At 57.8% G+C, this 24,485-nt stretch overlaps 2 protein-coding genes across 7 annotated transcripts; both read left to right on the top strand.

Annotated features, from left to right (window-relative positions):
* Positions 1-51: 51 nt before the first annotated feature.
* LAMTOR1 (late endosomal/lysosomal adaptor, MAPK and MTOR activator 1) lies at positions 52-4,925 on the top strand. Of its 2 annotated transcripts, XM_030291618.4 has the most exons (5): positions 691-845; positions 2,381-2,526; positions 3,402-3,479; positions 3,924-4,050; positions 4,314-4,925. In XM_030291618.4, exons 1-5 carry the CDS (start codon positions 804-806, stop codon positions 4,404-4,406), a joined length of 486 nt encoding a protein of 161 aa, XP_030147478.1. In that variant the 5' UTR covers positions 691-803; the 3' UTR covers positions 4,407-4,925. The 2 variants fall into 2 exon arrangements, with proteins under 2 accessions (XP_072774900.1, XP_030147478.1); XM_072918799.1 differs by lacking the exons at positions 3,402-3,479; positions 3,924-4,050 and having other exon boundaries at positions 52-845; positions 2,381-2,409; positions 4,767-4,925.
* A 1,334-nt stretch (positions 4,926-6,259) lies between these two features.
* NUMA1 (nuclear mitotic apparatus protein 1) lies at positions 6,260-24,327 on the top strand. 5 transcript variants are annotated; one of them, XM_030291176.4, is made up of 26 exons: positions 6,260-6,309; positions 8,779-8,851; positions 9,759-9,847; positions 11,515-11,594; positions 12,277-12,359; positions 12,448-12,528; positions 12,693-12,777; positions 13,157-13,286; positions 13,829-13,983; positions 14,319-14,436; positions 15,856-15,973; positions 16,284-16,424; positions 17,037-17,159; positions 17,456-19,552; positions 20,195-20,236; positions 20,343-20,411; positions 20,514-20,624; positions 20,705-20,923; positions 21,003-21,139; positions 21,231-21,447; positions 22,162-22,444; positions 22,528-22,664; positions 22,764-22,952; positions 23,309-23,419; positions 23,507-23,668; positions 23,858-24,327. In XM_030291176.4, the coding sequence occupies exons 2-26, from the start codon at positions 8,810-8,812 to the stop codon at positions 23,891-23,893; spliced, it is 5,055 nt and encodes a 1,684-aa protein (XP_030147036.4). In that variant the 5' UTR covers positions 6,260-6,309; positions 8,779-8,809; the 3' UTR covers positions 23,894-24,327. The 5 variants fall into 5 exon arrangements, with proteins under 5 accessions (XP_030147036.4, XP_030147276.4, XP_030147116.4 ...); XM_030291416.4 differs by lacking the exon at positions 6,260-6,309 and adding an exon at positions 7,011-7,142 and having other exon boundaries at positions 13,160-13,286; positions 22,162-22,429; XM_030291256.4 differs by lacking the exon at positions 6,260-6,309 and adding an exon at positions 7,011-7,142 and having other exon boundaries at positions 13,160-13,286.
* The last annotated feature ends 158 nt before the right edge of the window (positions 24,328-24,485 follow it).

The raw sequence follows: 24,485 nt of genomic DNA, 5'->3' as shown, positions 1-24,485 counted from the left end.
GTGTCCCCGTGTCTGTGTGTCCCTGGACCCCTGTGTGTCCGTGTGTCCCTGTGTCTCCGTGTGTCGATGTGTCCCGGTGTCCCCGTGTCCGTGTGTCCCTGTGTGTCCGTGTGTCGGCGCGCCCCGGTGTCCCTGTGTCCGTGTGTCGGTGCGCCCCGGTGTCCCTGTGTGTCCGTGTGTCCCCGTCTCCGTGTGTCGGCGCGCCCCGGTGTCCCCGTGTCCGTATGTCCCTGTGTGTCCGTGTGTCCGTGTGTCCCTGTACCCCTGTGTGTCCGTGTGTCCCTGTGTGTCCGTGTGTCGGTGCGCCCCGGTGTCCGTGTGTCCCCGTGCCCGTGTGTCGGTGTGCCCCGGTGTCCGTATGTCCCCGTGTCCGTGTGTCGGCGCGCCCCGGTGTCCCTGTGTCCCTGTGTCCCCGTGTCCGTGTGTCCCCGTGTGTCCGTGTGTCCGTGTGTCGGTGCGCCCCGGTGTCCGTGTGTCCGTGTGTCCGTGTGTCGGTGCGCCCCGGTGTCCGTGTGTCCGTGTGTCCGTGTGTCGGCGCGCCCCGGTGTCCGTGTGTCCCTGTGTGTCGGTGTGTCCCTGTACCCCTGTGTGTCCGTGTGTCCGTGTGTCCGTGTCCGTGTGTCGGTACGCCCCGGTGTCCGTGTGTCGGTGCGCCCCGGTGTCCCCGCGTCCCCCCGCCGCTCACGTGACCGCCGTGACTCGCTGCTCACGTGGCCGCGCGGCGGGGCCGGGCCGGGGCCGCGGCGGAGCCGGAGCGGGGCCGGAGCGGAGCCGGGGCCGGGCCGGGCCGGGCCGCGCTCGCCATGGGCTGCTGCTACAGCAGCGAGGCCGAGGCCTCCGACCAGGTGGGCGCGGCGCCGGGGGGACACGGGCCCCGCGGCGGGGCTGGCACCGGGGGGACGCTCGGCCCCACTGCCGGCGCTTCCCGGTTGCGGGGGGGAGGCGGCGCGGTTCCCGACGGGGCTCGGCCCTTCCCCGCCGCCGGCGGTCTCCGAGCGGGGCCCTCGTTCCTCGCGTGTCCCCCGTGCGGCGCGGGGCTGCGGGCGGGGCTCGGGGGTCGTGCCGGTCCCTCCCGCCGCCGGTGTGAGCCCGAGGCCGCAAACGGGAGCGGCTTGTGCTGCTCGGGACAGCGCGACTGCCACGCAGCCCAGGGCTGGGGACACAACTGGGGCTGTCACCTGTCCTGCGAAACTTAATCCCCGCTGCGGGGACAGCGAGGCTGTGACAGCCCGTCCCCTTCCGCTTGTGTCGGGAGAAAGGCAGGAGGAGGGCCTGGGAGAGAGAATCGCAGCAGTATTTCCCAGCAGGAAGAAGGGGAGAGGAAGCTTCTGGCCGGGGAGGAGCTGCAGATGCCACTGAGTGCGTGTGTGGAGAAGTGGTTGCACTCCCAGCTCGCCATGGGTCCCAGGCTGAGCATCCTTTGGCTTGAGCGTGTCCAGAGAAGGGAGCGGCGCTGGAAGAGGGGCTGGAGCACAAGGAGTGGCTGAAGGAGCTAAGGGGGGCTCAGCCTGCAAGGAGGCTCAGGGATTACCTTCTCACTCTCCACAACTCCCTGACAGGAGGGTGGAGCCAGGTGGGAGTCCGCCTCTGCTCCTAGGGAGCAAGCGACAGGACAGGAGGAAAGGGCCTCTGGTTGTGCTATGGAAGGTTTAGGTTAGATATTCGAGAAAATTTCCCTAAAAGTGTTGTACAGCTGTGACACAGGCTGCCCAGAAGAGTGTCAGAGTCCCCAGACCTGGTGGGATTTAAGAGCTTGGTACCTGGGGGCATTGTTTGATGGTGGTCTCAGCAGTGCTGGGAGAACACTTGGGCTCAGAGGGCTTTTCCAATTTTACTGATTCTGTGATCTTGTTCTCATGGGTGTTTGTGCCCATGATTTCCCTACTGGGCTCTTCTCACAGCCCCTGCAGCACCATTCAGCCAAGCCAGAGGATCAAGGGCTGGGCTGCAGCTCTGCACCTCTTGGAGGAACAAGCCCCGGGACTCTGGGAACCTCCCACCCTACACAATCCCTGGGCTTTGGCAGGTGGGATTCACCTGGCTCGGGTGAGCCCCCTGCTATGCCAGGGTGGGCTCTGTGTGGTGCCCAGTCAGGGTTTGATGCTGACTGCAGACTCCTGCCTGCAGGATTGGCCACTCCAAATGTGCTGCCTGATTTCAGCCACTTGCTGCCTTTGTGGCTGGGGGGGCTTCATCTGGCAAAAAGCAAAAGAATTGGGCAAGGAGGTGCCTGGGAGAGCTGAGGCTGTTCTGGGTTACACTGGGATGCACAGGAAGCCCTCCTGGCTGGTGAGGAAAGGGTGAGACTTGCCTAATCCCGTGGGGTTAGTGCTGCTGGTGTGGGGAAGCCAGGGCTGATTTTCCTCTGCCTTTCACTCAGGAGGAAGAGACAAAGCGGCTGCTGGAGCCGGCAGCCAGCCCACCCAACAAGGTGCTGAACGGAGCGGAGCAGAGCTACCACAACCTCCCGTCAGCACGCACCGATGAGCAGGCCATGCTGTCCTCCATCCTCGCCAAAACAGCCATGTAAGCCTCAAACCGTGCCCGTGGGGCAGGCAGCACGCCTTGGGGACAGTGGTGACCCTGGATGGGGCCTGGGAGGACCTGGACCCTGAGGGGAAGGGAGGAGCTGTGGCAGAGCCCCCCATGTCCCTCTCCCCTCAGACAGCCCATCCCTCAGCTTTGGGCCCCACAGGCACACAGAGAGAAGACCTCAGATGTGAGGTGACCCCTCAGCTGCTGGGCTGGCAATAGGGGCAGGGTTTGGATAAGAAAGTGAGTTTGTGGGGATGTGGAGAGGGTGGCTGGAGGGGCAGCAGCATTGCATCCCCTTCTGAGAAGGCTTTTCCTCAAATGCACCGGGGCAACATGGCTGGGAGGGCTTTGGGATGCTCTTAGGCCCTCTGCCTGACATTGGAGAGCTAGTGGGCACTGGTGTGTGTCCAGCATGCTGGGCCACAGCAGCTCTGAGTACTGCTTTGCTGTGGGGTGCACACAATGGGGCTGTGGCAGGGCCCTGGGCAAGCAGGGCTATCAGGACATCTGCAAACAACACTGTCCTCCCAGTGGTTCCTTTTTCCTCCAGGTGGCTGCATGCCAAGCTCCCCAGAGCCCAGACCAGCCCCCAGCTTCCTGCAGCGTCTGCTTGCCTCCCTCTGCCCCAGGGCAGCTGTGGGCAAACAGTCCCTGGCATTCCTTCCTGGTGAACAGCCACTCCAGCTTGGCACACTTGTGGCCAGCTGGCAGCATTAATTGGGCGAGTTTGGCCTTGAGATGTTTGTTTTGGGGTTTGTTGGGTGGTGGGCTTTGTCTGCCCTGGTCAGAGGATGCTCTGAGATGGGGAGGGAACTCAGGGAGAGCAATGAGCCTCCAGTGGGAGCCACTGTCTCGTGTCTCTGCAGCAACATCATCGATGTGTCGGCAGCGGATTCCCAGGGCATGGAGCAGCACGAGTACATGGACAGAGCCAGGCAGTACAGGTGGGACCTGCACTTCTCTGCTGGGGTGCCTGCAGTTCTTCACAGCTCTGTGTGTGTCCCTGGGGGAGGGTTTTGGCCTGGGGAGTGAACTCAGCATGTAGAAGGGCTGCCTCGTCTCTCAGAGCAGGGTGGGCTCAGGGAAGGCTGATGGCAGTGCAGGCAGCAGAGCCCAGGACAAGGGGCTCCTGTGTTCACCCAGCCCTTGGGGCAGATGGTCGGGGGCTGGATGTGATGGCTTCTGCTTGCAAGGCGCCTGTGTGGGAGAGCTGGAAGCTCCCTCATCCTGCTGCTGCGGGGAGTGAAGAGGGCTGGATGCTGGGAGTGCAGCTCCACTGCTCTCCCTCTCTCCCCCTGGGGGTTTGAGGTGCTTGGGGGTGCAGCAGCCATCTTCTGGATGTCCCCACTCTTGGCAGGGCACTGATGTTCGCTGCTCTCCCCTCACAGCACACGCCTGGCCATGCTCAGCAACAACCTGACGCACTGGAAGAAGCTGCCCCTGCTGCCATCTCTGACTAACCAACCCCACCAAGTGCTCGCCAGTGACCCTGTCCCCTTCGCAGACCTGCAGCAGGTGAGCCGGGCTGGGGTGAGCCCTGAGCCCTGCGATGCTGCCCAGACACATCCTCGTCCTGGAGGAGCAGTAATGCCCAGAACCCTGAAACAACTTGTCAGAGCTGAGGGCAAAGCCTAGGTCAGGTTTAAAGCCTTGTTTGAGGTGGAAGCAAAGCCCAGGACAGCCTTAGGACTGGAGGTTAACCTCCTGCAGCAGTTTCTTTGGGATAATTGGGAATTTCAGCAACCACCAGTGACACAGCCATGTCTTTGTGCCTGCAGGTGTCCCGGATAGCCGCCTATGCCTTCAGTGCGCTCTCACAGATCCGTGTTGACGCCAAAGAAGAACTGGTTGTACAGTTTGGCATCCCCTGAACCTGCCCCCACCACTGCTGCTTCAGCGCTTTGGGTTGTTTTTGGTTTTTTCCTGATTTTTTTTTTTTTCCCTCTTTATATCCCTTCCCTCCCCATGCTGCTGCCACAGAACTTGGACAGATATCCCGTTTCCTACTAAATGCCAAGGCGCACGTCATTGGCACATTGAGCCCACCTACATTGCTTGAGGCTTTCTCCTCCTCGTGGGTGGGTGGGTGGGTGGGTGTGCGTGGGGAGCAGGCTGTGTCAGCTGGACGCTGCCTTGCACAGGGACAAGCACAAAGGGAACAGCTGCTGCAAGGAGGCCCTGGTGTGGGTCAGCACCATGTGCCAGGTTACCAGGACAGGTGGGCTGGAGCCAGGCAGATGTGATGCTCTGCATGGGGCCTGGTGGCTCCAACACCATCCCTTCTCCTTTTTACATGTTTAGACCTTTGTTTTGGTTGTTTGGTTTTTGGTTTTGTTGGGTTTTTTTAATTATTATTTTTTGCCACAGTCAATAAAGCCACGTTCATCCAGTGCCTGTCTCCGCTGTTCTCTGTCGGACACAGAATGGACGTGGTGGGGGAGCCATGCCCTGGTGTATGGTGCACATCTGTCTGACCCCTGTCACCTCTTCGATCATGTGCCACAGGGACAAGAGGACCCACCTTTAAGGGGAAGGAGGCACCTGAGATTCCTAAATGCTCATGGTCCAAAGGAATGTCAAAAGTCAGGGCTGGGAAATAATCAGAAAGTTTTATTAGTAAATTACACACTTGGCATGGAAATTGCAGGGTACCTTTTTATGGGTAGGTTTCCCCAACCTGAAGATGGAGTTCTCATTTTCTATGCAAATTAGTTATCATGTGCAGTCTGTTCTTCCTGGAAATGGGTCAGAGGGGTTTAGGGGTCTTTGATCGTCTTAATCCTACCCCGTAGTCCGTGCCCACTCCCTGCCACTCATTCCTGTGCTTATGCTGTACTGTCTTGTGCTTATCAGCAGGAACTACAACAAGGATGTTTTTCCTACAACAAGGATGTTTTCCCAGTGCTGCTCTATCTCACCTTGCCTCTCTTCTTTAGCCATACCTTGTTATGGCGTGTTAAGATCAGCAGTCCTAGTTTATTACCAACAGTCCTTGCTAGACGCCACAACCATCCAGTTATCTATGTTTGAGACGTACACATTAGCTCTCCTATGTTCTGGGAATAGAATTTTCAGTGAGATTTATTTTGGACTGTGGTTTATAGAGAGTGGGCTTCAGTATGCATTAGCCCCTTATAATTGAGAGCTCAAAGGGTCTCGCTTTGGATTGCTGTCTAGAAGGTTGCAAGAGAGTGGGCTTTAGTCATAGTAGTTTTCCATCCTGGCCACAATTTAATTTGGTTGAAGGTTCAACAACAAAAATACTGTTCCACTTGGGTTGTTACTCAGGCAAGAAAAATAAGTTTTCAAGTCTGCTGCATGTGTCCCCCAGATAGCCCACGGCCCCGCGAGGGTCCCGGTGACCGGCAGAGCGCTGTCCCTGCAGCCCAACGCGAGTGCCGGACCCCGCGGTTCGCGGTCCGCCCGCCCGTGTGCCGCCCCCCGGCCCGCCGGTGCCCAATGGGCGGCAGCGGGGGCGGGAGCTGCCGTTCGAATAAGAGCGGCCGCGGCCCGGGCCCGACAGCTTCCAGAGCACCGCCAATACTGCTGGAACCCCCAGGGCACCGCCAATACTGCTGGAACCCCCGGGGCATCATCCGTACTGCTGGAGCCCCCAAAGCATCGTTAGTACCGCTGGAGCCCCCCACGGCATCATTAGTACTGCTGGAGCCCCCCAGAGCATCATCCGTACTGCTGGAGCCCCGCAGAGCATCGTCAATACTGCTGGAGCCCCGGCGACGCCGAAGACGGACCGGATTCACCGCCACGGTCACGGTACGGGGAGAGCTGAGGTCAATCGCCGGGCGGGACCCGGTGGTTCCCTCGGCGGGGGTGAATTCAGGGCCGCAGAGCGAGGCTGTGCCAGAGGCGGGCAAAGCGCGGAACCCTCGGGCGAGCTGTGGCACAGCCTCCGTCTCGGGCCAAGTTCAGCGGCGTCGGCGACCGCGTTCCTCGCAAGTTCCTCTGCTGCCCCCAGCGCCGGTTCCAAAGAGCCTTCTCCTTGTGCCCTTCCTTGTGCCCCATCCCGCGGCCCTGAGCCTCCCCAGGCAGCCCAGGCACTGCGGAGATGACTTCCGAGAGTCTCCGGAACAGCAGCGCCCCTTCCTCGCCCGACTCCTCCTCCCTCGTCTAGCTGGTGGCCCGTAGCGTCCGGTTCCCCTTGAATCCGTGCCCGCGGGGGTGTGTGCGTGTCGGGGGGAGTTTTTCAGGGGTCAGCTGGGATGTGAGTCCAGTCAGTGCAGAGGGAGACGTAGCATCGGGGGCCATTCTTTCCCGAGCCGTGCTGGGGCCGGGAGCGGGTCAGTGCCGGGCCCAGCGGCACCGCTCTCCGTCGCTGGCCGGGGCAGGGTGGCGGCAGCGAGCGCGGCCGGGGTCGGGCGCTTCCCGTCCCCACGGCGGGGCGCCGGAGGTTTCGGTGCCGTGCGCCTTTAAGGAGCGCGGCCCGGCGCGGTGACGTGGGGTGGCGCAGGGCCAGGAAGGGGAACCGCCGCCTGCCAGCCCCGCCGAAGAGAAGCTCAACAACTTTTCTTTTGTGCGTGGCCGCTGGCTCCCCGGCCCTTCCTGGCCTGCAACGCTCATGGCGGATTAACCCCAACGCGCCGACGACGGTAAGGCCCCAACAAAGACTTTCTGCCTCTTCCTCGTTTTGTTTTCCGCGGGGCTGTGGGGAGCGAGGCGGGGGCGGCGAAGCTCAGCTCGCCGAGCTCCTCCGCCTCTCCGCAGCGTGCGGCTCCCGGCCCGAGGTGCGGGTCCCCGGGGCCGGGGGTGGCCGCGGCGGGCTCGCCAACATCCGGGCGCTCGGGTCGGCGGCTGCTTTCCCCTCCGCCCCGCGCCGGCTGCGGGCCCGTCCGTACCGGGGGGTGCCGTGGGTCGCTCACTCTGCTTCCCGCAGCCGGACCCCTGGCCTGGGACAGCCCGGGCCCCGCGGGATCGTCCCCCGGCGCGCTGGCAGCTCCGGAGCGCGGGCTTGCGTAACGCCGTGTTGTGACCGGAGCGGCGCGGGGGAAGGGGGGGAAGGACAATGCCGCCGCCGCCGCCACCTCCGGGCTCGTTCCCCGGTCCCCGCCGCCCCCCTGCAGCTGCTCTTTTCGGGGATGCGGCTGGGAGGCGCTCACGGCCGCTGGCGGGCTCCCCGAGCACTTCCCGCCTGCCATCACGAATGGCGCGTCCTCACCGAGGGGCATGGCGTTGTCTCGGATGCTCAGGGTGGCCGGTGGCACCAGGGACAAGCCAGGCTGTGACCGCGGCAACAGCGGGTAGCCCTGCCCGCTGTGTAGATCTCACACCAGGAACCAGTGTGTTTGCAGGCTGGTTCTGGTAAAACCCACCTCGACGCTGGTTTTCTCCGAGGGTTTGCATCCAGTGCTGCTCGAGTGCTTTGCACTGTGGATTTTTAGTGAGAGGTCTTGGCTGTGCCACCAGGGGGAGGGACAGTAGTTGTTGAGTGACCCAGCCATGGCACAGGGAGCTGGATTTTAGCCAAATTGGAGGGAGGACCTCTCCATGCTTCCCAGCTGGACCGACAGCAGTGGGAGCTCTGTACTCCCTAAAGCCACCGTGGCTGGTTGGCTGATCCCGAGCAGTGTTCAGGTGCAATACAGGGTGAGGAGCTCCCTCCTTACAGGGTGAGGAGCTCCCTCCTTATCTAGGTGACTTTTTGGCTCCCAGCAGTTCCCTCCCCTGGAAGGCTACCAGGGTGGCACTGGGGACAGCCAGCGTGGAGGCAAAGGTCGCTGTGAAGGGGACCTGGCAGTGATCCCAGATCCTGTCAGGGCAGCTCATCCCTGCTCCCACCTAATGCAGTGATGCCCAGAGAGCTCCCTGTACCTCAGCAGGAGGTTTTTTCACTAGCAGCTCTGGGAAGGGGAGCTGGCAGCGCTTCAATGGCTTGGCCACTGCCTTGCTGGGCAAGAAATGTTAGTGACATTGGAGGTGAGAGGGAGGGAAGAAGGCACAGCAGGAGAATGAGGAGCCCGAGCAGCAGTTTTCCACTGACCCCATGTCAGGATCCTAATCTGTGGGAGTAGACCTGGCTGCTGCTCAGCATTGCTTCCCACTCTGTGCCTGTGGGGAAGCAGGAGGGTGCTGGCTGCTCCCTAACAGCTGGGATGTCCCAGATGCAGGGACTCATCCTCCCTTGGTGGGTACAAATGCCTGATGCTGGGTGCAAGTAATTTAGTAACATAATTACTATACTCTACCTTTTTTATTCCCCTTCTCCCACCCATTTGTTGGTGTTTTTAGGTCTGGACAGGGACCTGATAGGTTGGCCACAATGTCTCTTCACGGTGCAAGAGTTGCTGCTCTCCTTGCTTGGGTAAGTCCCCCCTCCCCTGCATGCTGCTGCCAGCCCTGGCAGCTTTGAGGCTCGATGCTGAGGCTTGTCACAGGAGGGATTGTGGCTGGGGCAGGTCCTAGGGTAGTCCAGTTCCTACCATTCCTGGGCAGGTGGGTGTTTGCAGGAGAAGCCTTGCTCACCCTTCCTGTTGAGCAACCAGAAATGCTGGAATGGCTTGGTCTGGTCATGGAAACTGCCTGGGAGATGGAGCTGAGCCTGAAGCAGGTAGCAGCTGTATTGTAAAGGGGTTGTTGGATCTGTCTCACAAAGCATTGCTGTGTCCAAGTGAAAACTCATAGAATTGTTTGGGTTAGAAAGGGCTTTTAAGCTCATTCAACTGGAATGCCCTGCCATGGTCAGGGAGACCTCCCACTAGACCAGCTTGCTCCAAACAACATCCAACCAAGCCTTGAACACTTCCAGGGATAGGGCAGCCATGGCTTCTATGGACAACCCTTACACGGAAGAATTTCTTCCCAATATCCCATCTAACCCTGTCTCTGTTAGTGGGAAGCCATTCCCTCTTGTCCTGTCACTCCAGGCCTTTGTCCAAAGTTCCTCTCCAGCTCCTTTGAAGCCTCTTTAGGCACTGGCAGGAACTCTTAAGGTCTCCCTGGAGCCTTCTCTTCTTCAGGCTGAACACCCTCAGGTCTCTCAGCCTCTCCAGGGAAGAGGGGTCCAGCAGTGTGAAAAATGGGACTTGTGCCAGACTCCCAGATGTGGGGCTGTGGGAATCATGTTCATCTGTTCCTTGGGAAGGGGTGGTTTAAAGGGGTAGATTTACTTTCACCCCCAGACCAGTCTTGCTGTCCCCTGCCAGGACTTGAGTGGCACTGCATAGTTTTGTCTTGGTTTCTGCCTTCTGACTGTCCCACCCCATTTCTAGGTGAACAGCACAAAGGTTTGTCCTGATCCCCTCAATGATCTGTCCCAGCTCCAGGACTGTAGTGTCTTCATCAGAATTATCCACAAAATGTGAGTATGGGGAGCTGTGTACACATTTCAAAGCACTCAGCTGGGTCTGCACTGTCCCTGGAGCCATGGCCTCAGCCTCCAGGAGCTAAGGGGCTCCTGTCTTGGGCAGGGTGGCAGTGGGGGTCTTGGGGTGTTTACTCCTCCTCTGGCATATGAGATGCAGGAATCTCCATTCCTCTGTGCCATTGCTCTGCCTGCAGAGCTGTTGGGTCCCACAGAGCTGCCCAGGAAATTCTTTGGTCAGAGTTCCTGTCATTTGAGGCTTGTTATCACATCTGGCACTTAATATCTGGGTTTGCTCCTGGTATTTAAGAAAAGACCTGAGTGTTGCTGCCAGTGGCACAGGGGTTCCTGCAGCTACACAGGTGATTATTCATTTCTGTTGATGTCCCTCTGGTGAGGGAACAGCCCAGCAAGTTTTCCTGAGTGGCAGCCTTGGGATCCTGAGGAAACCTTTTATCTGGAAAGCAGTGTAAAGAATGGCAGTTTCTGCCTCATGAAGTGCTTCTGTTGCCTTGTCAGGCTGCTGCTGAATAGAGTGTGGTCAGGATGGAGCCTGTGTGCTCATTCCTGGGACCTGAGGTGGCTGGGCAGGGGTGGGAGGAATCCCTCCTTCAGGAATTGTGTTTGTTCCCTGGGATCAAGGGGCAACTAACATTTACAGGCCATTATGGGCATCAGAGGTGGGACAAAGCCTGGTGGTTAAGGAGCTGGCAAAACAAATTGAGAGCGTGTGAGGCTGCCATGCTTTGCTCTCAAACCCTTCTGGAGGGAGGGAGGCTCACTGAGAGCCTGTCAACTATAATTACCTCCTGTGCAGGGCAAGGAGAGCCTGCCTGGAGCAGGGATCTGCCTGCAGTGGGTGGGGAGGAAGGAGCTGCACCGCAGATATATTTAGTCAGACCTGGTTAATCTCCTGGGTCTGTGCTCCAGCTCGGATTAGTGGGATCCTGGTGGCGTGTGCTCTCTAAAGAGGCCTGGCCATTGCTGATACAGTGGGGTGGCAGCAGGGCAGCTGCCACAGCAGCTGGCTGATCTGAGGAGCTCCTGGTGGCATGAGGGGAAATCTGTGAGGAGGAGCAAATCCTTGTGGCAGCCCCTGTCCCAGGCCAGGATCCTGGTCTTGGCACTTTGGGAGTAAGTGACAGTACTGAAGCAGTGCTGGTCAAGCATGATTGGTGTGGGTTTTGGCCATGCCATTTCTGAGCTGCACTTGGGTTCAATGACCCTTGTGGGTCCTTTCCAGCTCAGGATATTCCATGAACTGGTGGCTGCTCAGGAGGAATGTAGTCATAAATAAGAGCAAGAGGAAGCTTTGGCCTCCCCAAAATCCAGCAAGAAAAGCCCCAGGCTCCACGCATGGACTGCCCCTGTGGTACTTCCAGGCCAGAGGGGCCACCACAAGCTCCCTGTGCTACGCTGGATGGGCTGGCAGGCAGAATAGGAAGCAGTGCAGGGGGGGGTTGGCTGCCCTGCTCCAGCTGCTCTCCCAGCAGGGAGATGCCAGGGTATTCCTGTTGGTCCTGGCTCTGCTGGCCCTGGTGTGGGGGCAGAAGGCAGAGCAGTGCCCCAGAGCCAACCCCTGGCTCAGCAAACCCTGCTGCACAAAACTCAGTGTTGGTCTAATCCCTCCAGAAGGAGTTAATGCAAACCCTGCTCTCTTCCAGCCACAGGAGCAAGGAAGGAGAGTCTGTGCTGGAGCAGCCGCTGCCAGAGAGGATCTCCTTCATCCATGGTTTCCTAAAGAGTAAGACCCTCCACTGGTGCTGGGGAAAGTGACTGCCCCTGCTCGGTGCCCCGACCTCTGAGGGTGTCTGGTCTGCTGTCTGCAGCTTCCCCCTGCACAAAGTGACCCCCTCACCCCACATCCACAGCTTTGCGAGGTGCCAGCAGCTTTCCTGCAGCAGCCTGTGGAAGGGGAAACTTCCAGATGGAAATCCATGTCAGAGCCTGGGTTCAGGGCAAAGGAGGTCCTGGGTGTGAAGGGCAGGGTGCCAGGGGCTGCTCTGGTGATGCTGCCTTGGAGCAGTTTTCCTAGTTGGGTACCTGGTGTCAAGCTCTTCAAATCCAAGTCGAAAACCCAAGCAGAAATCCTGGGAGGGGAAATGGGAAGTATCTCACATTCTTGCTCAGCCTTTCCTTGAGGGAAGACACCACATCCCACCCAGAGATGGAGTTCTCTGTGCTGATGTTGGAGGGGAGATGCCAAGGTGGGGAGGCTGGGATTTAGGGTGGAATTCCAGGGAAGGGAATGAAAGTCGGTCAGAGTTAATGGCCAAGGCTGACCACTGGGATATCAGCTCTGGAGCCCATCCTGCCTCATGTCCCTTCTCCTTGGGGATGCATTACAAGTGGCCATGAGTGTCACCTCAGGGGAGGCAGTGTGCCCAGTGGCTCCTGTATGACTGGGAATTCTGCTTCATGTACAGAGCACTGCCGGCACAAATTGGCTGCAGAAAACCTTGTCTCTGCACAGAAACTCCTGGATGGAGAGGAGCTGGAGCTGGCCAAGGTAACTGTGTGGCATGTTTTAGTCCCAGATGGCACCAATGTGCTTGTGACTTGCCTGGGGTTAGTCATGCTTTTCTTGCCTTGCTCAGGTGGCCGTGCTGCTCCTGTATCACACCTCCATGAGTTCCAAGAACTCTGGGGACTGGAATGAATTTGACTACAAGACTCAGGTAATCCCTTTGGGGTTCAAAAAGCTCCTTTGGGCTATCAAAAGCATGTGGCAAGTGTGGGCAGCAGCACAGGCAGGCAGGTAGCTGCCCACCGCCCCATGCCTGCTGTGGTGCTGCCTGTGACCTGCAGCAGAGCCCCTAACTCTGCAGTTCCTCCAACACAGGTTGAACTGGCATCAATCGTCAAATTTGTGCTGGATAACGAGGAGTGCCTAAATGAGAATCTGGAGCCATTTCTGCAGAGGAAAGGTAAGTGCTGGGCCCTGGCTTTTCCTGTAGCTGCCCAGCTGTAAAGGCAGCTGTACAACCCAGACGTGCTCAGCTAAAAAACAGTCCCCTGTAAACTCCAAGAATAGGGCTACCTTAGACCTGCTGGCTCTTCCTACTCAGCAGTACCTCAGCCTTTCCATGGAGGAAAGGAGCAGGTGGGATGCTGACAGTCTTGTGGGAACAGAGTTGATGGGAAAGGCCTGTGTAGCAGGAGGGATGGGGATGTTTATGGCTTTCTCCGTTGGCTCCCTCAGCTCTATCCCTACTGGAATTGGTGGTTCTCGTGCCCCTGAGATTTCAGCTGCTCAGCCTCTTAGATATTAAAGATCCCAGCCTTCTTCTCCCTTTTTATTTTCAGCAGAGCTGTCCTTGTCCAGTGTGTTCAGCAGCAGCAGCTCTGAGGAACATTCCCCAGTGTACTCTCTCCCACACAAGCGAGAGGTGCGTTTCCTGGAGCTGCAGAGGATCGCCTCCTTCCCCAGCACCAAGTATGTGCCCTGCCTCCTGGCTGCCAGGGGAAATGAGGGAAGGGAGGAGTGGGTAGGGCGGATTTTGGGAGCTGCAGATGGAGCCAGGCTGCACACTGACTCCCCGGAATGCCCTGTTCTGCCTTGGTGCTGTCCTGCTACACGTTGCTTGGGCATGATGTGGGGATGGATGATGGAGGTGAGCTTGGGCTCTAGCTCCTTTTAGAATTATGGAGTCATTCAGGTTGGAAAAGCCCTCTGAGATGATCGAGTCCAACTGTGCCCTTGGTACTGCCGAGGCCACCACTAAACCATGTTTCCAAGTGGAGGCATTTTTCCATATTTGCCCCTGGAGGCCTCCAATGAAAGACCAGCTTTTATATTACCCCCTTTATTGAAATTGTTTTGTATGTGTGTTGTTTTGTCCTAGATTTTTAAGGCAGCAGTTCCTTGGGGATCCAGGCAGGAGAACCTGCCCCAGAAATGGGGGTAGCAGAGTGAGTCTGGCTGCGTGGGGCCTGTGCTGGCTCAGGATAATCCAGATTGTGTGTGTCTCCTTGCAGCCTGCCCAGCATTCCATCTTCACCCATGGGGGACATCATGCAGACCCCCCAGTTTCAGCTGCGGCGGCTGAAGGAGCAGCTGGCTTTTGAGAGAAAGAAACAGGAAGAGCTGGAGGTGGAGGTGGCAGAGAATCACAGGCTCATCATGGAGAAGGGTCAGTCCAGGACGTCCTGGGGTGCAGGGAGGGGTCTGTTGGGCAGAGATTTCCTCTTGTTTCTCTGACTTTTCTGTTGTGACCCCATCACAGCTCATGCATGGTCCATCCTGCCATGCCACAAGTGAGACTCCAGGTTCCTTTTTCTATCTTGTATTCCCTTATATATCCTGGGCAACAAAAGCCATGTCTGAAGCAACAGCTATGCTGAGCAGCAGCACTTGTAGCCTGGCTCTTTGATCTGCTGCAGAGGGTTTCTGTGCAGAAATGCTGTTGTGGGGGCTTCAGGTGACATGAAAAGTTGGTAACGGGTCCTTTCTTGCCCCCTTCCCCAGATGCTCAGATCACCACGATGCAGCAGCGGATTGATCACTTGGTAAAGCTCAATGAGAAGCAAGCAGAAGACCAACTGGAGCCCAAAGAAATGGAGGAGTTGAGGGAGAAGAATGAGAGGTAACTCTTCAGGAACATCCACTCCTTCCTCCTAGGTGGGACCTTGTCACTCCCACATCCCCAGACTCTATGTTGTCTCTTCCCTAGCAGTGCATGAAACAGGGGAGAAAGCAAACCTTGTTCTCGTTCCTCTGCTGCTGGGGAGAAGACAGCAGGCACAGAATCAAAAAAGGGTCTGGGCTGAAAGGGACCTTAAAGCTCATTCAGTTGGAATGCCCTGCCATGGGCAGGGACACCTTCCACTAGACCAGTCTGCGCCAAGCCCCATCCTACCTGGCCTTGAGTACTTCCAGGGATGGGGCAGCCACAGCTTCTCTAGACAGCCTGTGCCAGGGCCTCACCACCCTCCCAAGGAAGAATTTCTGCCCAATAGCCGATCTAACCCTGTCCTCTGTCAGTGGGAGACCATTCCCTATTGTCCTGTCGCTCCAGATTCTTGTCCAAAGTCCCTCTCCAGCTGTCTTGGAGCCCCTTTAGGTGCTGGAAAGTGCTCTGAGGTGTCCCTGGAGCCTTCTCAACTCCAGGCTGAACACCCCCAGGTCTCCCAGTCTGTCTCCAGAGCAGAGGGGCTCCAGCAGGCCTTGGAGAATCTCCTCTGGACTTGCCCCAGCAGCTCCACATCCTTGTGATACTGGGGACCCCAGAGCTGGAGGCTGCTCTGCAGGTGGGGTCCCACCAGAGAGGAGTACAATCCCCTCCTCCCTTGTTGCCCACACTGTGGGATCAGCCCACGACACAGCTGTGCTACCATCACACTGCCCCTCAGGGCAGTTATGGTCTGCAGCCCATTTTTATTGCAGTAGACATGGATCCAGTCCCAAACCATGCAGCCTGTTCTAACAGCCTACTCTTAACCCAAACTCTGCAAGGGAGCAGCTATTCCTGTTACGTGAAAAAAGTGTGCTGCCCTTATGGGTCTCACCTGCCCTGGAAAAGGTGAAGCTTTCAGGGTGATCCTGCACTCCAGCCTATTTCCTAGGTCTTTACTTTGATCCCACCTACCAGGCTTTGTCAGACACTTGAAATCACTTGTCACACTGCATCCTGGTCTTTGCTCTGTCCCTGTGCCATTGTTTACTCAGGAAGGCTGCTCAACCTCCACTGAAAGTGCCATGTGTTCTTTTGTCCTTTCCTCACTTACTTCCCTTTGCAGGGGAGTGGCTGGAATCCCACAGCGGCCTCTGCTCTGAGTTTGGAGCAGTTTGGCTTCTACAAAGCACAAACATTGCTTATCTCTGGTCTGCTTTGGCACCTGTTGGGACCCAGTTTTAGAGCTGGGTTGATGGAAGAGTCACAGCAAAGCATGGAATCCCTTGGTACCTTTAGTTTCTGTGGCAATATCCAGCAGCACTGATCCCTGGTGATATCCTTGCCTGCTGCCAGCATGCACTGCCTCCTTAACCACCTCCTTTCCTGCAGCCTGGTGGGGCGCCTGCATGAGGCCTTCAGGCAGTGCCACAACCTGAAGACTGAAAAATCCCAGATGGACCGAAAAATCAACCAGCTCTCCGAGGAGAACGGGGATCTTTCCTTCAAGGTATGGGGTGCAGTGTCCTTTCCATGTCCCCACAGCCCAGTTAGTTGTGATGAAACCTGGGAGGGTGGATTTGATGGCAGTGCCAGATGCTGGGATGCTTATGGTTCTGCTAATGTGATTTTTGATCCAGTGACCAAGCCTGCTTTAGGCTCTGGATCCTGATCCAAATAGGAACTCTGGTGGGGGAATTGGGGCTGAGTGGAGCTTCCTGCATGTGGTGAACACCCAGAACCCAGGATGCTCAGCAGCTCTTGGGAATGGGGAGTAGGCAGTGCCTCTCTTCTGGACTCGGTGGATTTTCACTTGGCAGCTGCGGGAGATCGCCAGCAATATGGTCCAGCTACAACGAGCCCTGAATGAGCTCTTGGAGGAACACACCACTGCCATGGGGCAGTCGCAGGAAAAGCAGCAACAGCTGGAGAAGGAGCTGCAGGCAGCCCTGCAGGACAAGGTCAGGGGGCCTGGGGAGTGGTGGGTGCCCCCCTGTAGCTCCCCCATCAGCTGGGGGACATGCCAACTGCATCCCCAACCAAGCAGGGTGCAGCAGCCAGGAGCCTCCTGCCCATTTGTGCCAGCACACAGGGAGAAGCTGTGTAACTTCCTGTGGGAAGCCTCTCCCTGGTGGGTCTGGCTGCTGTCGTTGCAGTGGGGAGAGACAAAGCTGTCACCCTGATTCTTGAGTTTTTTTAAAGCCTTCTGAGTTTACATTCTATTGGGAAACTTTCCCACACAGTTTCTGTAAATAACGTGTTGTTTTACATTCCTTCATGGGGGTGGAGAGACTTAATGTACTAGTGGTTTGTCCAATGTCTTTGGAGAGGTGGCCCATTCACTCTCCAATCCGCTGTCACCTTTGGAAAAGTATAAAAGTTGGAGTCAGAAAATAAACTCTCTCTTTTACCTTGCAAAGTGGCAGGTGGCTCGCGTTGTGCTTTCTCGTGTCCTATAGCGACACAAAGCTGCTGGAAAAGCATGGTGTCAGTACTGGGTGGGTGACTGTGCCTCTCCTTGGTTAGTTGGCTCTTCTGTCTTGCACCATGCTCAGTCCCATTTCTGTCCCCAGAAATACTCAGAAGAGAAAATCGAGATTCTACAGGGAAAGATTTCTGTGCTGGAGGACCAGTTGGCCAAGCTGGAGGAGTGCAGCACCCAGGAGAAGGGAGAAGTCATGGGGGACATTTTGAAGGTACACTGGGGCTCCTGCAGCAAGGGCTTTGAATGGTAAACTACTCCAGTTGGAGAGAGCAGCAGGTGCCAGGAGATGCATGGCATCATGTGGGGCAGAGCCGCTCTCTGCTGCTGGATAAGGGGATGTGGGGCTGAGCACTCTGGAAGAGCTCCTTTTGGGCTGAATTTGCAAATACTGCTGCCAGGGAGCTGGTAAGGTGTTGATAACACACCAGTGTTTTGGGTACTGCTGAGCAGCACTATCTCTCTGTCTCAGTCAGACCCAATACAGTCTCCCTGCTTTTCTTTTGCCAGCTGGAGGAGCTGAAGAAGGAAGTGTCCAGCCTCACAGCCAAAGGCCTGCAGCTGGAAGAGCAGAATAAGCAGCTGGACAGCCTTGTCAGCAGCCTCCAGAGCTCCCTCTCTGAGAGCCACCAGGCCCGAGAGAAACTCAAGCAGGACCTGCAGGCACAGGCTGCCGAGAGCCAGGCTGAGCAGCTGGCTGCCCTCAGTGTCCAGCATGAGCAGACCCTGCGGGAAAGGGACTCTGCCCTGCAGCAGCTCCAGCAGGCCAATGCATCCCTGAGCAGCCAGCTACAGGCTGTGGATGAGGAGAAGGCTGCACTGAGCCACAAGGTCGGTGAACTGGAAGCCCAGATCCTGGAGCTGGGTGCCCAGCGACAGCAGGGAGTGGCAGCAGAGGCCCTGAAAGCACAGCTGCAGGAGCTGGAGGGGAGGCTAAAGGAGAGCCAGCAGAGGCTGGCCGAGAAGGAGAAGTTGGCCCGGGAGAACAGCCGCCTGCAGGAGCAGCTGCTGTTCCTGGAGGAATCCCTGCGGAACACTGAGGGAATATTGGAGGACGAGAAGAGACGAGCAACTGAGTGCCTGGAGGGCAACCTGGCCAGGATTGCTGAGCTGGAGGCAGAGAGACAGCAGCTGCTTCAGGGCCGGGAGCAAGCTCTGCGGGAGCAGGGTGAGGAGCTGGCCGCACGCCAGGTGATAGAGGAGAGCCAGGAGCAGTCCATGGGAGCCTCTTCTGCTGCCCAAGGGGAGGATGAAGAGTGCAGGAGGCTAAAGGAGGAAATACAGGTGCTGAGCCAGGAGCACAGCCGGACTTGTCAGCAGCTGCAGGCTGAGCAGGAGAAGGTGGCTGTGCTGGAGGCCCAGGCAGAGCAGCTGGCTGGCCTTCAGGCTGACTTGTCCAGCACTCAGTCATGGGCAAAGGAGAAGGAGAACGAGGAGCAGAAGCTGAGGGCCGAGATTTCGTCGCTGCAGGAGAAGATGGCTGTGGCAGAGCAAACAGCAGCCCAGCGTGTGGCCAAGCTGGAGGCAGATGCCCTGAGAGCTGCTGAGGCACTGGAGGGAGTCTCCCAGCAGCTGTCCCAGGAGAAGCTCAAATCCAAGGAGTTGGAAGGCACCATGGATAAGCTGCGGATTGCAGAGAAGGAGCTGGTGTCCCTCCGCTCTGCCGTGCAGGAGAAGGAGAGCTGGAAGGAACAAGTGTCCCAGTGTGTCCAGGAGATGGAGAGGAAGAACAGCCTGATCAGCAGCCTGGAGCATGAGGTCTCCATCCTCCATCATCAGGTGGAGGAAGGGGAAGGGGAGAGCAAGGAGCTAAAACGCCTCATCCTGGCTGAGTCAGAGAAGAGCAAGAAGCTGGAGGAGAGGCTGCGGGTGCTGCAGACAGAGATGGCCACCGCAGCCTCCCGTGCAGCTGAGAGGTGCTCACTGATGAAGGTAGAGGTGCAGCGGTGCCAGGAAGAGATTGAGAAACAGCAGATGACCATTGAGGCCCTGAAAAGGGACCGCCATTGCCAGAGTAAGCGGGAAGATGAGCTGCGGCAGGAGGCAAAGGTCTGCCAGGACAAGTGCCTACAGAAGGAGCAGCTCCTGGCTGCTTTGCAGCAGGAGCTCGACAGCGCTCGGGCCGAGCACGCCTCCCTGGAAAGCCAGCACCACCAGGACCTGGAGCAGAGAGCAAAAGCTGTGTCCCTGCTGCAAGCTGAGCTAGCGCAGGCCAAGCTGAAGGCGGCTGAGGTGCCGTCACTGCGGGAGCAGTTGGCAGAAAAGGAGAGGGCCGTGCAGCGGCTGCAGGCTGACGCAGCAGAGGCAGGGGCACAGCTGGCAGGGCTGCAACAGGCCAATGCTCGGCTAGCCGAGGAACTCAGGAAGAGCCACAGCCAAGGGCAGCGGCAGCTGGAGGTGGAACTGGGCCAGGCCAGGGAGCGGCACACGCAGGAGCTGGAGCAGCTGAGGGCAGCATCGGAGAAGCTGGTGAGCAGCAGCAGGCAGGAGGCTAAGGAGGCAGTGCAGAAGCTGGAGGACCTGAGTAAGGAATATGAGAGCAGCAAAGCAGCAGCCTCGGAAGAGAAGAAGAAACTCCTGGAAGAGAAGCAGAGACTGACAACTCAGGTAGGGGTTCCACTCCCAGCAGGAGGGATGTGGATGGGGGACATTGTTGTTGACTTGTTCAGCCTTCTGCACACCCCTGAACCCATGTCCTGCTCAGCACAGGCACTAGGAGCATGGGACACATTTCTAGGTGTGAAAGGGACTGTCACATTCACACGCTGCTGGAGTGTTTCCTGAAATGGGGAATGATCTGGAGCACCGGTCTGATGAGCAGCAGCTAAGGGAGTTGGGGGGTGGGGCTAAGCCTGGAGAAAAGGAGGCTAGGGGGAAACAGTCTCTCCTCTGAAAGAATGAAACAGCTCCCTAAAAAGAGGGTGCAGCCAGATGGGGGTCTCCCAGGTAACTTGTTCTCCCAGTTAACAAGTGGCATGACAAGAGGAAATAGTTTCAAGTTGTGCCTGGGGAGGCTTAGGTTGGATATTAGGAAAAAATCCCTTCCCTGAAAGGGTTGTCCAGCCAAGGCACAGTCTGCCCAAGGCAGTGGTAGAGTCCTTATCCCTGGAGGGATTTAACAGACATGTGGACATGGATTAGTGGTAGTCTTGGCAGTGCACTCAATCTCAGAGGGCTTTTCCAACATAAATGACTCCATGATTCTATGAAAAACAGCCTATGCCTCACCTCTGCCTTTTGTACTTGCAGGTGGAGCAGTTGGAGATAATCCAGAAGGACCAAACTAAGCAGGTAACACATCAAGATCTGGCTAGAGAGGAGGGGCTGTGCTCCTCCACAGGAAGATTGCAGTTTTGTGCCTGGAGCAGATCTCACCAAGCCATGTTCTTTCTTCCAGGTGGAGGAGCTGAATAAAAAGCTGACTCAGCATGAGAAGGCCACCTGGACCCAGCAGCAGAGAGTTAAAGTAAAGAGGGACTAAAATCCTGGGGGTTGACCCCTGCAGCTGTTGGTGCTGCTAGGGGGCTCACCTGGGTTGCCTCTAAGCCAGTCTCTTCCCTACCCACAGGCACTTGAAGGGGAGCTGCAGGCAGCAGTCACCAGCCATCAGGAGAAGGTGGCAGAGCTGCAGGTGCAGCTCACCCAGAAGGAGCAGGCAGCTGAGCACTACAAAGGGCAGGTATGCTGGGAGCTAGTATGGCCCTGCTGTCCTTGACACTGCTGAGAAGGTGGTTGTGATTCTTCTGCTTTATATCCTAGATGGAGAAGGCAAAAAGTCATTATGATGCCAAGAAGCAGCAGAACCAGGAGCTATCAGAGAAGCTGAAGGCCATGGAGCACCTGCAGAGAGAGAACAAAGAGCTTCAGAGCAAATCGGAAAGGCTGGCCAAGGAGCTACAGCAGAACATCCTGCAGGCCAAGGAGTCTGAGATGAGCTGCAAGAATCTTACCAGTCAGATCCACAGCCTGGAAGCTCAGGTAGGTATAGCACAGTTGAGCTTCAACCTCCTTGGCCTTGGAAGACCGATCCATGCATTCCTCCCTGCTTCCTGTTCAGGTGGAGGTTGCCAAACGGCAGGTGCAGGAACTCAGCAAGATGACTGCCACAGTAAAGGGACAGGAGACTTCCTGCAAGGGTGTGGCCGACCAGAGCATTGACAGCCTCGATGAGGCAGAGCTGCTCAGCTCCCCCAGGTACCAGATCTGCTTTCAGCACCCCAAAAATCCACTGTTGCTGCTGGCCTGGTAAGCCTGCTGGTGCTACCCTCATCCTCTGTCTCTGCAGGAAGGCCACCAGCTCTCAGTTGGAAGTCTCAGTGTTGCCATCAGACAGTGAAGACTCACTGCTGTCTCAGCAGCTGCCCCAGAGACTGGAGAGTCTCTGCTTTACTCCCATCCTCTCTGAGACGCGCGCCAACTTCCCGGGTGACTTGTCGCTCGACTCCGGGCGCAAGACCCGCTCCGCCCACCGCCGCACGACCATCAACATCACCATGACAGATGTGAGCAGGGGGCCCTGCTGGGGGATGCAGGGAGCAGGAGCAGCACTGTAGAGGGACCCAGCATGCTGGGAATTGAAAAGCTGAACATGACCTGTCAATATGCACTGGCAGCCTAAAGTCCAGCCATGTCCTCGGCTGATCCCCAGCACTGTGTGAAGCAGTGCAATGTGGGGATTCTGCCCCTCTGCTCCACTCTGGTGAGATGCCACCTGCAGAGCTGCTTCCAGCTCTGGGACCTGCAACATCAGAATGACATGGAGTTGCTGGAGTGAGGACAGAGGAGGTCACAGAAGCTCTCCAAGGGCTGAAGTCCCTCTGCTCTGGAGAGAGGCTGAGAGAGTGGGGATGTTCAGCCTGGAAAAGGGAAGGCTCCAGGGAGACCTCAGAGCACCTACCACTGCTTAAAGAGGCTCCAAGGGAGCTGGAGAGTGCTCCAAGACCTGGAGTAACAGGACAAGGGGGAGTGGCTTCCCATTGACAGAGGGCAGGGTTAGATGGGATATTGGGAAGAAATTCTTCCCTGTGAGGGTGGCAAGGGCCCTGGCACAGGTTGCCCAGAGAAGCTGTGACTGCCTTATACCTGGAAGTGTTCAAGGCCAGGTTGGATGCAGCTTAGAGCAACCTGGTGTCCCCAGACAAGGGAAGCGGGAATGGAAGGAGATGAGCTTTAAGTTCCATTCAACCAAAACCCATCTGTGGATTTTTCTCTCCCAGAAACAGGCAAAGTCTGACGAACTGGTCTGCATCAAGAACATCCCATTGGCTCAGTCCACAAAAACGTCTTCCCCTGCTAAGGGCCGTCTCCGCTCAGGTGCCTCCACTCGTTCCCTCACCAGCCTCCCCTCCCAGGAAACTCTTGCAAAGCTGGAAGCCTCTTCCCCAGAGAAGACCCCTGGCAAGTCAGCACTGTTGGGCCTCCCTGGGTACAGGCCAGTCACCCGTAGCTCCCTGCGCTTGCAGCAGACCAGCAGCTCCAGCCTCGGTGTGTGTGGGCAGGGTAGGCACTGCTGGTTGCCCCTGGCTTGGGGGAGTCAGGTCTTACATGGAACCCCCTCTCATCCTTCCTTGCTTTGGATTTAGGCCGGAGCACCATGAAGCTGGGCACGTGCCAGGATGAGCCGGAGCAGCTGGACGACTGGAACCGCATTGCAGAGCTGCAGCGGCGGAACCAGGCCCGCCCCCCTCACCTGAAGACCAGCTACCCCCTAGAGAGCATGGTAAGGGGTGAGAGGGAGAGGTTAGGCAGCCCTTTGCCCAGAACTGGGGTTTGGGAGGGGGTTTGGGAATGGACAAACATCCCCACATCTCCTCCCCAGCCCTCCACTTCCTTGGGAACCATCACAGATGAGGATGTGAAGATGGGGGACCCAGAGGAGACGCTGCGACGTGGCAGCATGCAGGCCTCCCAGATCATCGCCACCAGCAGCCAGGCCAGCAGCATCACCACCCGGCAGCAGAGGAAGCGCCTCTCCGAGGAGACCCACCAGGGCCCTGACACCCCCCCGGTGAGCTCAGCCCAGTTCCCCATCACAGCACCCTACTGGGAACAAGAGCTGGTCCAGGTTTTGAGGGAGCTTCTGTGGCCCTGTGGGTAACATCCCCATTTGCCACATGTTCCCACCGATCCTGGATTCCAGTTCCCAGTGTTCCCAGCATCCAGTGGTGTGCCTAATACTGGTGGTGCTCCCAGTGCTGGCAGGGAGGCCATTCCAGAGGTGAAGGGCTGAGCCTTCTGCCTTCCTTGGGCGCTGCTACCGTCAATTACATCCCCTCCCTGTGGCCCCTCAGCTCCCTCATTGCTGCCAGCCCCACAGCAGGCTGAACCCTAGATGGCAGTACTAGCTGGTCCCCTGTTTTCCAGTCCAAGAAGCCAACCAGCTGCTTCCCACGGCCACAGACCACCCAGGACCGCAGTGAGCAGAGTGGTTCCCAGGTCCGTCAACACAGCGAGCAGCCTACCCCAGCCACACAAGTAAGCTTCAGAGGGAAAAAGAGGTATCAGGAGGGATCCCTCTGTCTTGCCCCACCCTGAGCTAATGGTCCTGCCCTTCTTTTGCAGGCTCAGAGGCACCAGTCGATGGCGTTCAGCATCCTCAACACCCCCAGGGAGCTGGGGAGGCGCCTGCTGCGCCGGGCAGTTGCCCAGAGGAGCACTCCCACATCCTCCAGGGGCACTCGCCGTTCATCCCGCATCGCCACCGCCAAGTCCCCAAAGGGCAAGGTAGGTACTGCCTGACCCCCAGGGGACACTTCTGGGCTCATGCTCACCCCAGTGACCCCAGCCCCTGCCGTGGGGCAAAGGGGGACAGTCCCTGCTGTCTCTGGGGTGCTATGGCAACAGCAGGTCCCTGCATGAGGCTCGGCCATGTTCGTGGTCCCTAACCTCCTGTCTTCGCTCTGTCCTTTCCAGGTCAGTCGCCAGTCGCGCAAGGACAAGCAATCCTGATCCAGAATCCAGTCCCTGCAGTGCTGGCTCTGCCCTGGCCCCCCACCTGCACTCCCTCACCTCTTCCTGTCCCCCCAGGGCCCAGGAGCACTGAGGGTGAACAGGTGGGGCCACCCACAGACTGCCTTGCATATCCCACTGACAACTGTGGGCATGGCAAGGCCCCCTTGCCCTTCCTGTACCCACTGTCACCCTAAACCCTTCTGGGACCCAAGGCAAGGGGATGCACAGAGGTAGAGGGCTAGAAACACACAGGGGTGCAGGGGCTGGCACCAGGCTGCAGCTCTCCCCAGGGATATCCTGCAGCCCCAGTTACAGGGACAGAGGTGAAACTTAGCATCCCTAGGGCCACGACCCTTGCTCCCTGTGTGTGGGACCCCCCCCACCTGCCCAGGCCTGTTTCTACTTGTAAATAAAGTGTATTTTTCACCTGATCTGGGGGTCTTGGCTTCCTTCTCCTACAGTTCCATGCACTGGAACACTTATCAGGGCTTGAGGGGAGGAAAAGCATGACTTCCTCCCTGCCCTATCAGTGAACTACACAGGGTGTCCTGAGGCAGGATGCTCACCCAGGGAACCTGCTGTACTACCA

This window comes from Taeniopygia guttata, chromosome 1, assembly GCF_048771995.1.
Source record: "Taeniopygia guttata chromosome 1, bTaeGut7.mat, whole genome shotgun sequence".
NCBI lineage: Eukaryota > Metazoa > Chordata > Aves > Passeriformes > Estrildidae > Taeniopygia > Taeniopygia guttata.
The sequence above is the reverse complement of the archived record's forward strand: the minus strand, read 5'-3'. Positions and strand labels throughout refer to the sequence as shown.

What these genes read in the sequence shown, in the direction of transcription:
- NUMA1 (XM_030291176.4), top strand. Translation starts at nt 8,810, where the DNA reads ATGTCTCTTCACGGTGCAAGAGTTGCTGCTCTCCTTGCTTGG. An exon ending in GCCTCCTTCCCCAGCACCAA is followed by an intron (nt 13,287 to 13,828) that starts GTATGTGCCCTG and finishes GTCTCCTTGCAG; the next exon opens with CCTGCCCAGCATTCCATCTT. An exon ending in CCAAGTCCCCAAAGGGCAAG is followed by an intron (nt 23,669 to 23,857) that starts GTAGGTACTGCC and finishes TGTCCTTTCCAG; the next exon opens with GTCAGTCGCCAGTCGCGCAA.
- LAMTOR1 (XM_072918799.1), top strand. Translation starts at nt 67, where the DNA reads ATGTGTCCCGGTGTCCCCGTGTCCGTGTGTCCCTGTGTGTCCGTGTGT. An exon ending in AGGCCGAGGCCTCCGACCAG is followed by an intron (nt 846 to 2,380) that starts GTGGGCGCGGCG and finishes CCTTTCACTCAG; the next exon opens with GAGGAAGAGACAAAGCGGCT. An exon ending in ACAAAGCGGCTGCTGGAGCC is followed by an intron (nt 2,410 to 4,766) that starts GGCAGCCAGCCC and finishes TGGGCTGGAGCC; the next exon opens with AGGCAGATGTGATGCTCTGC.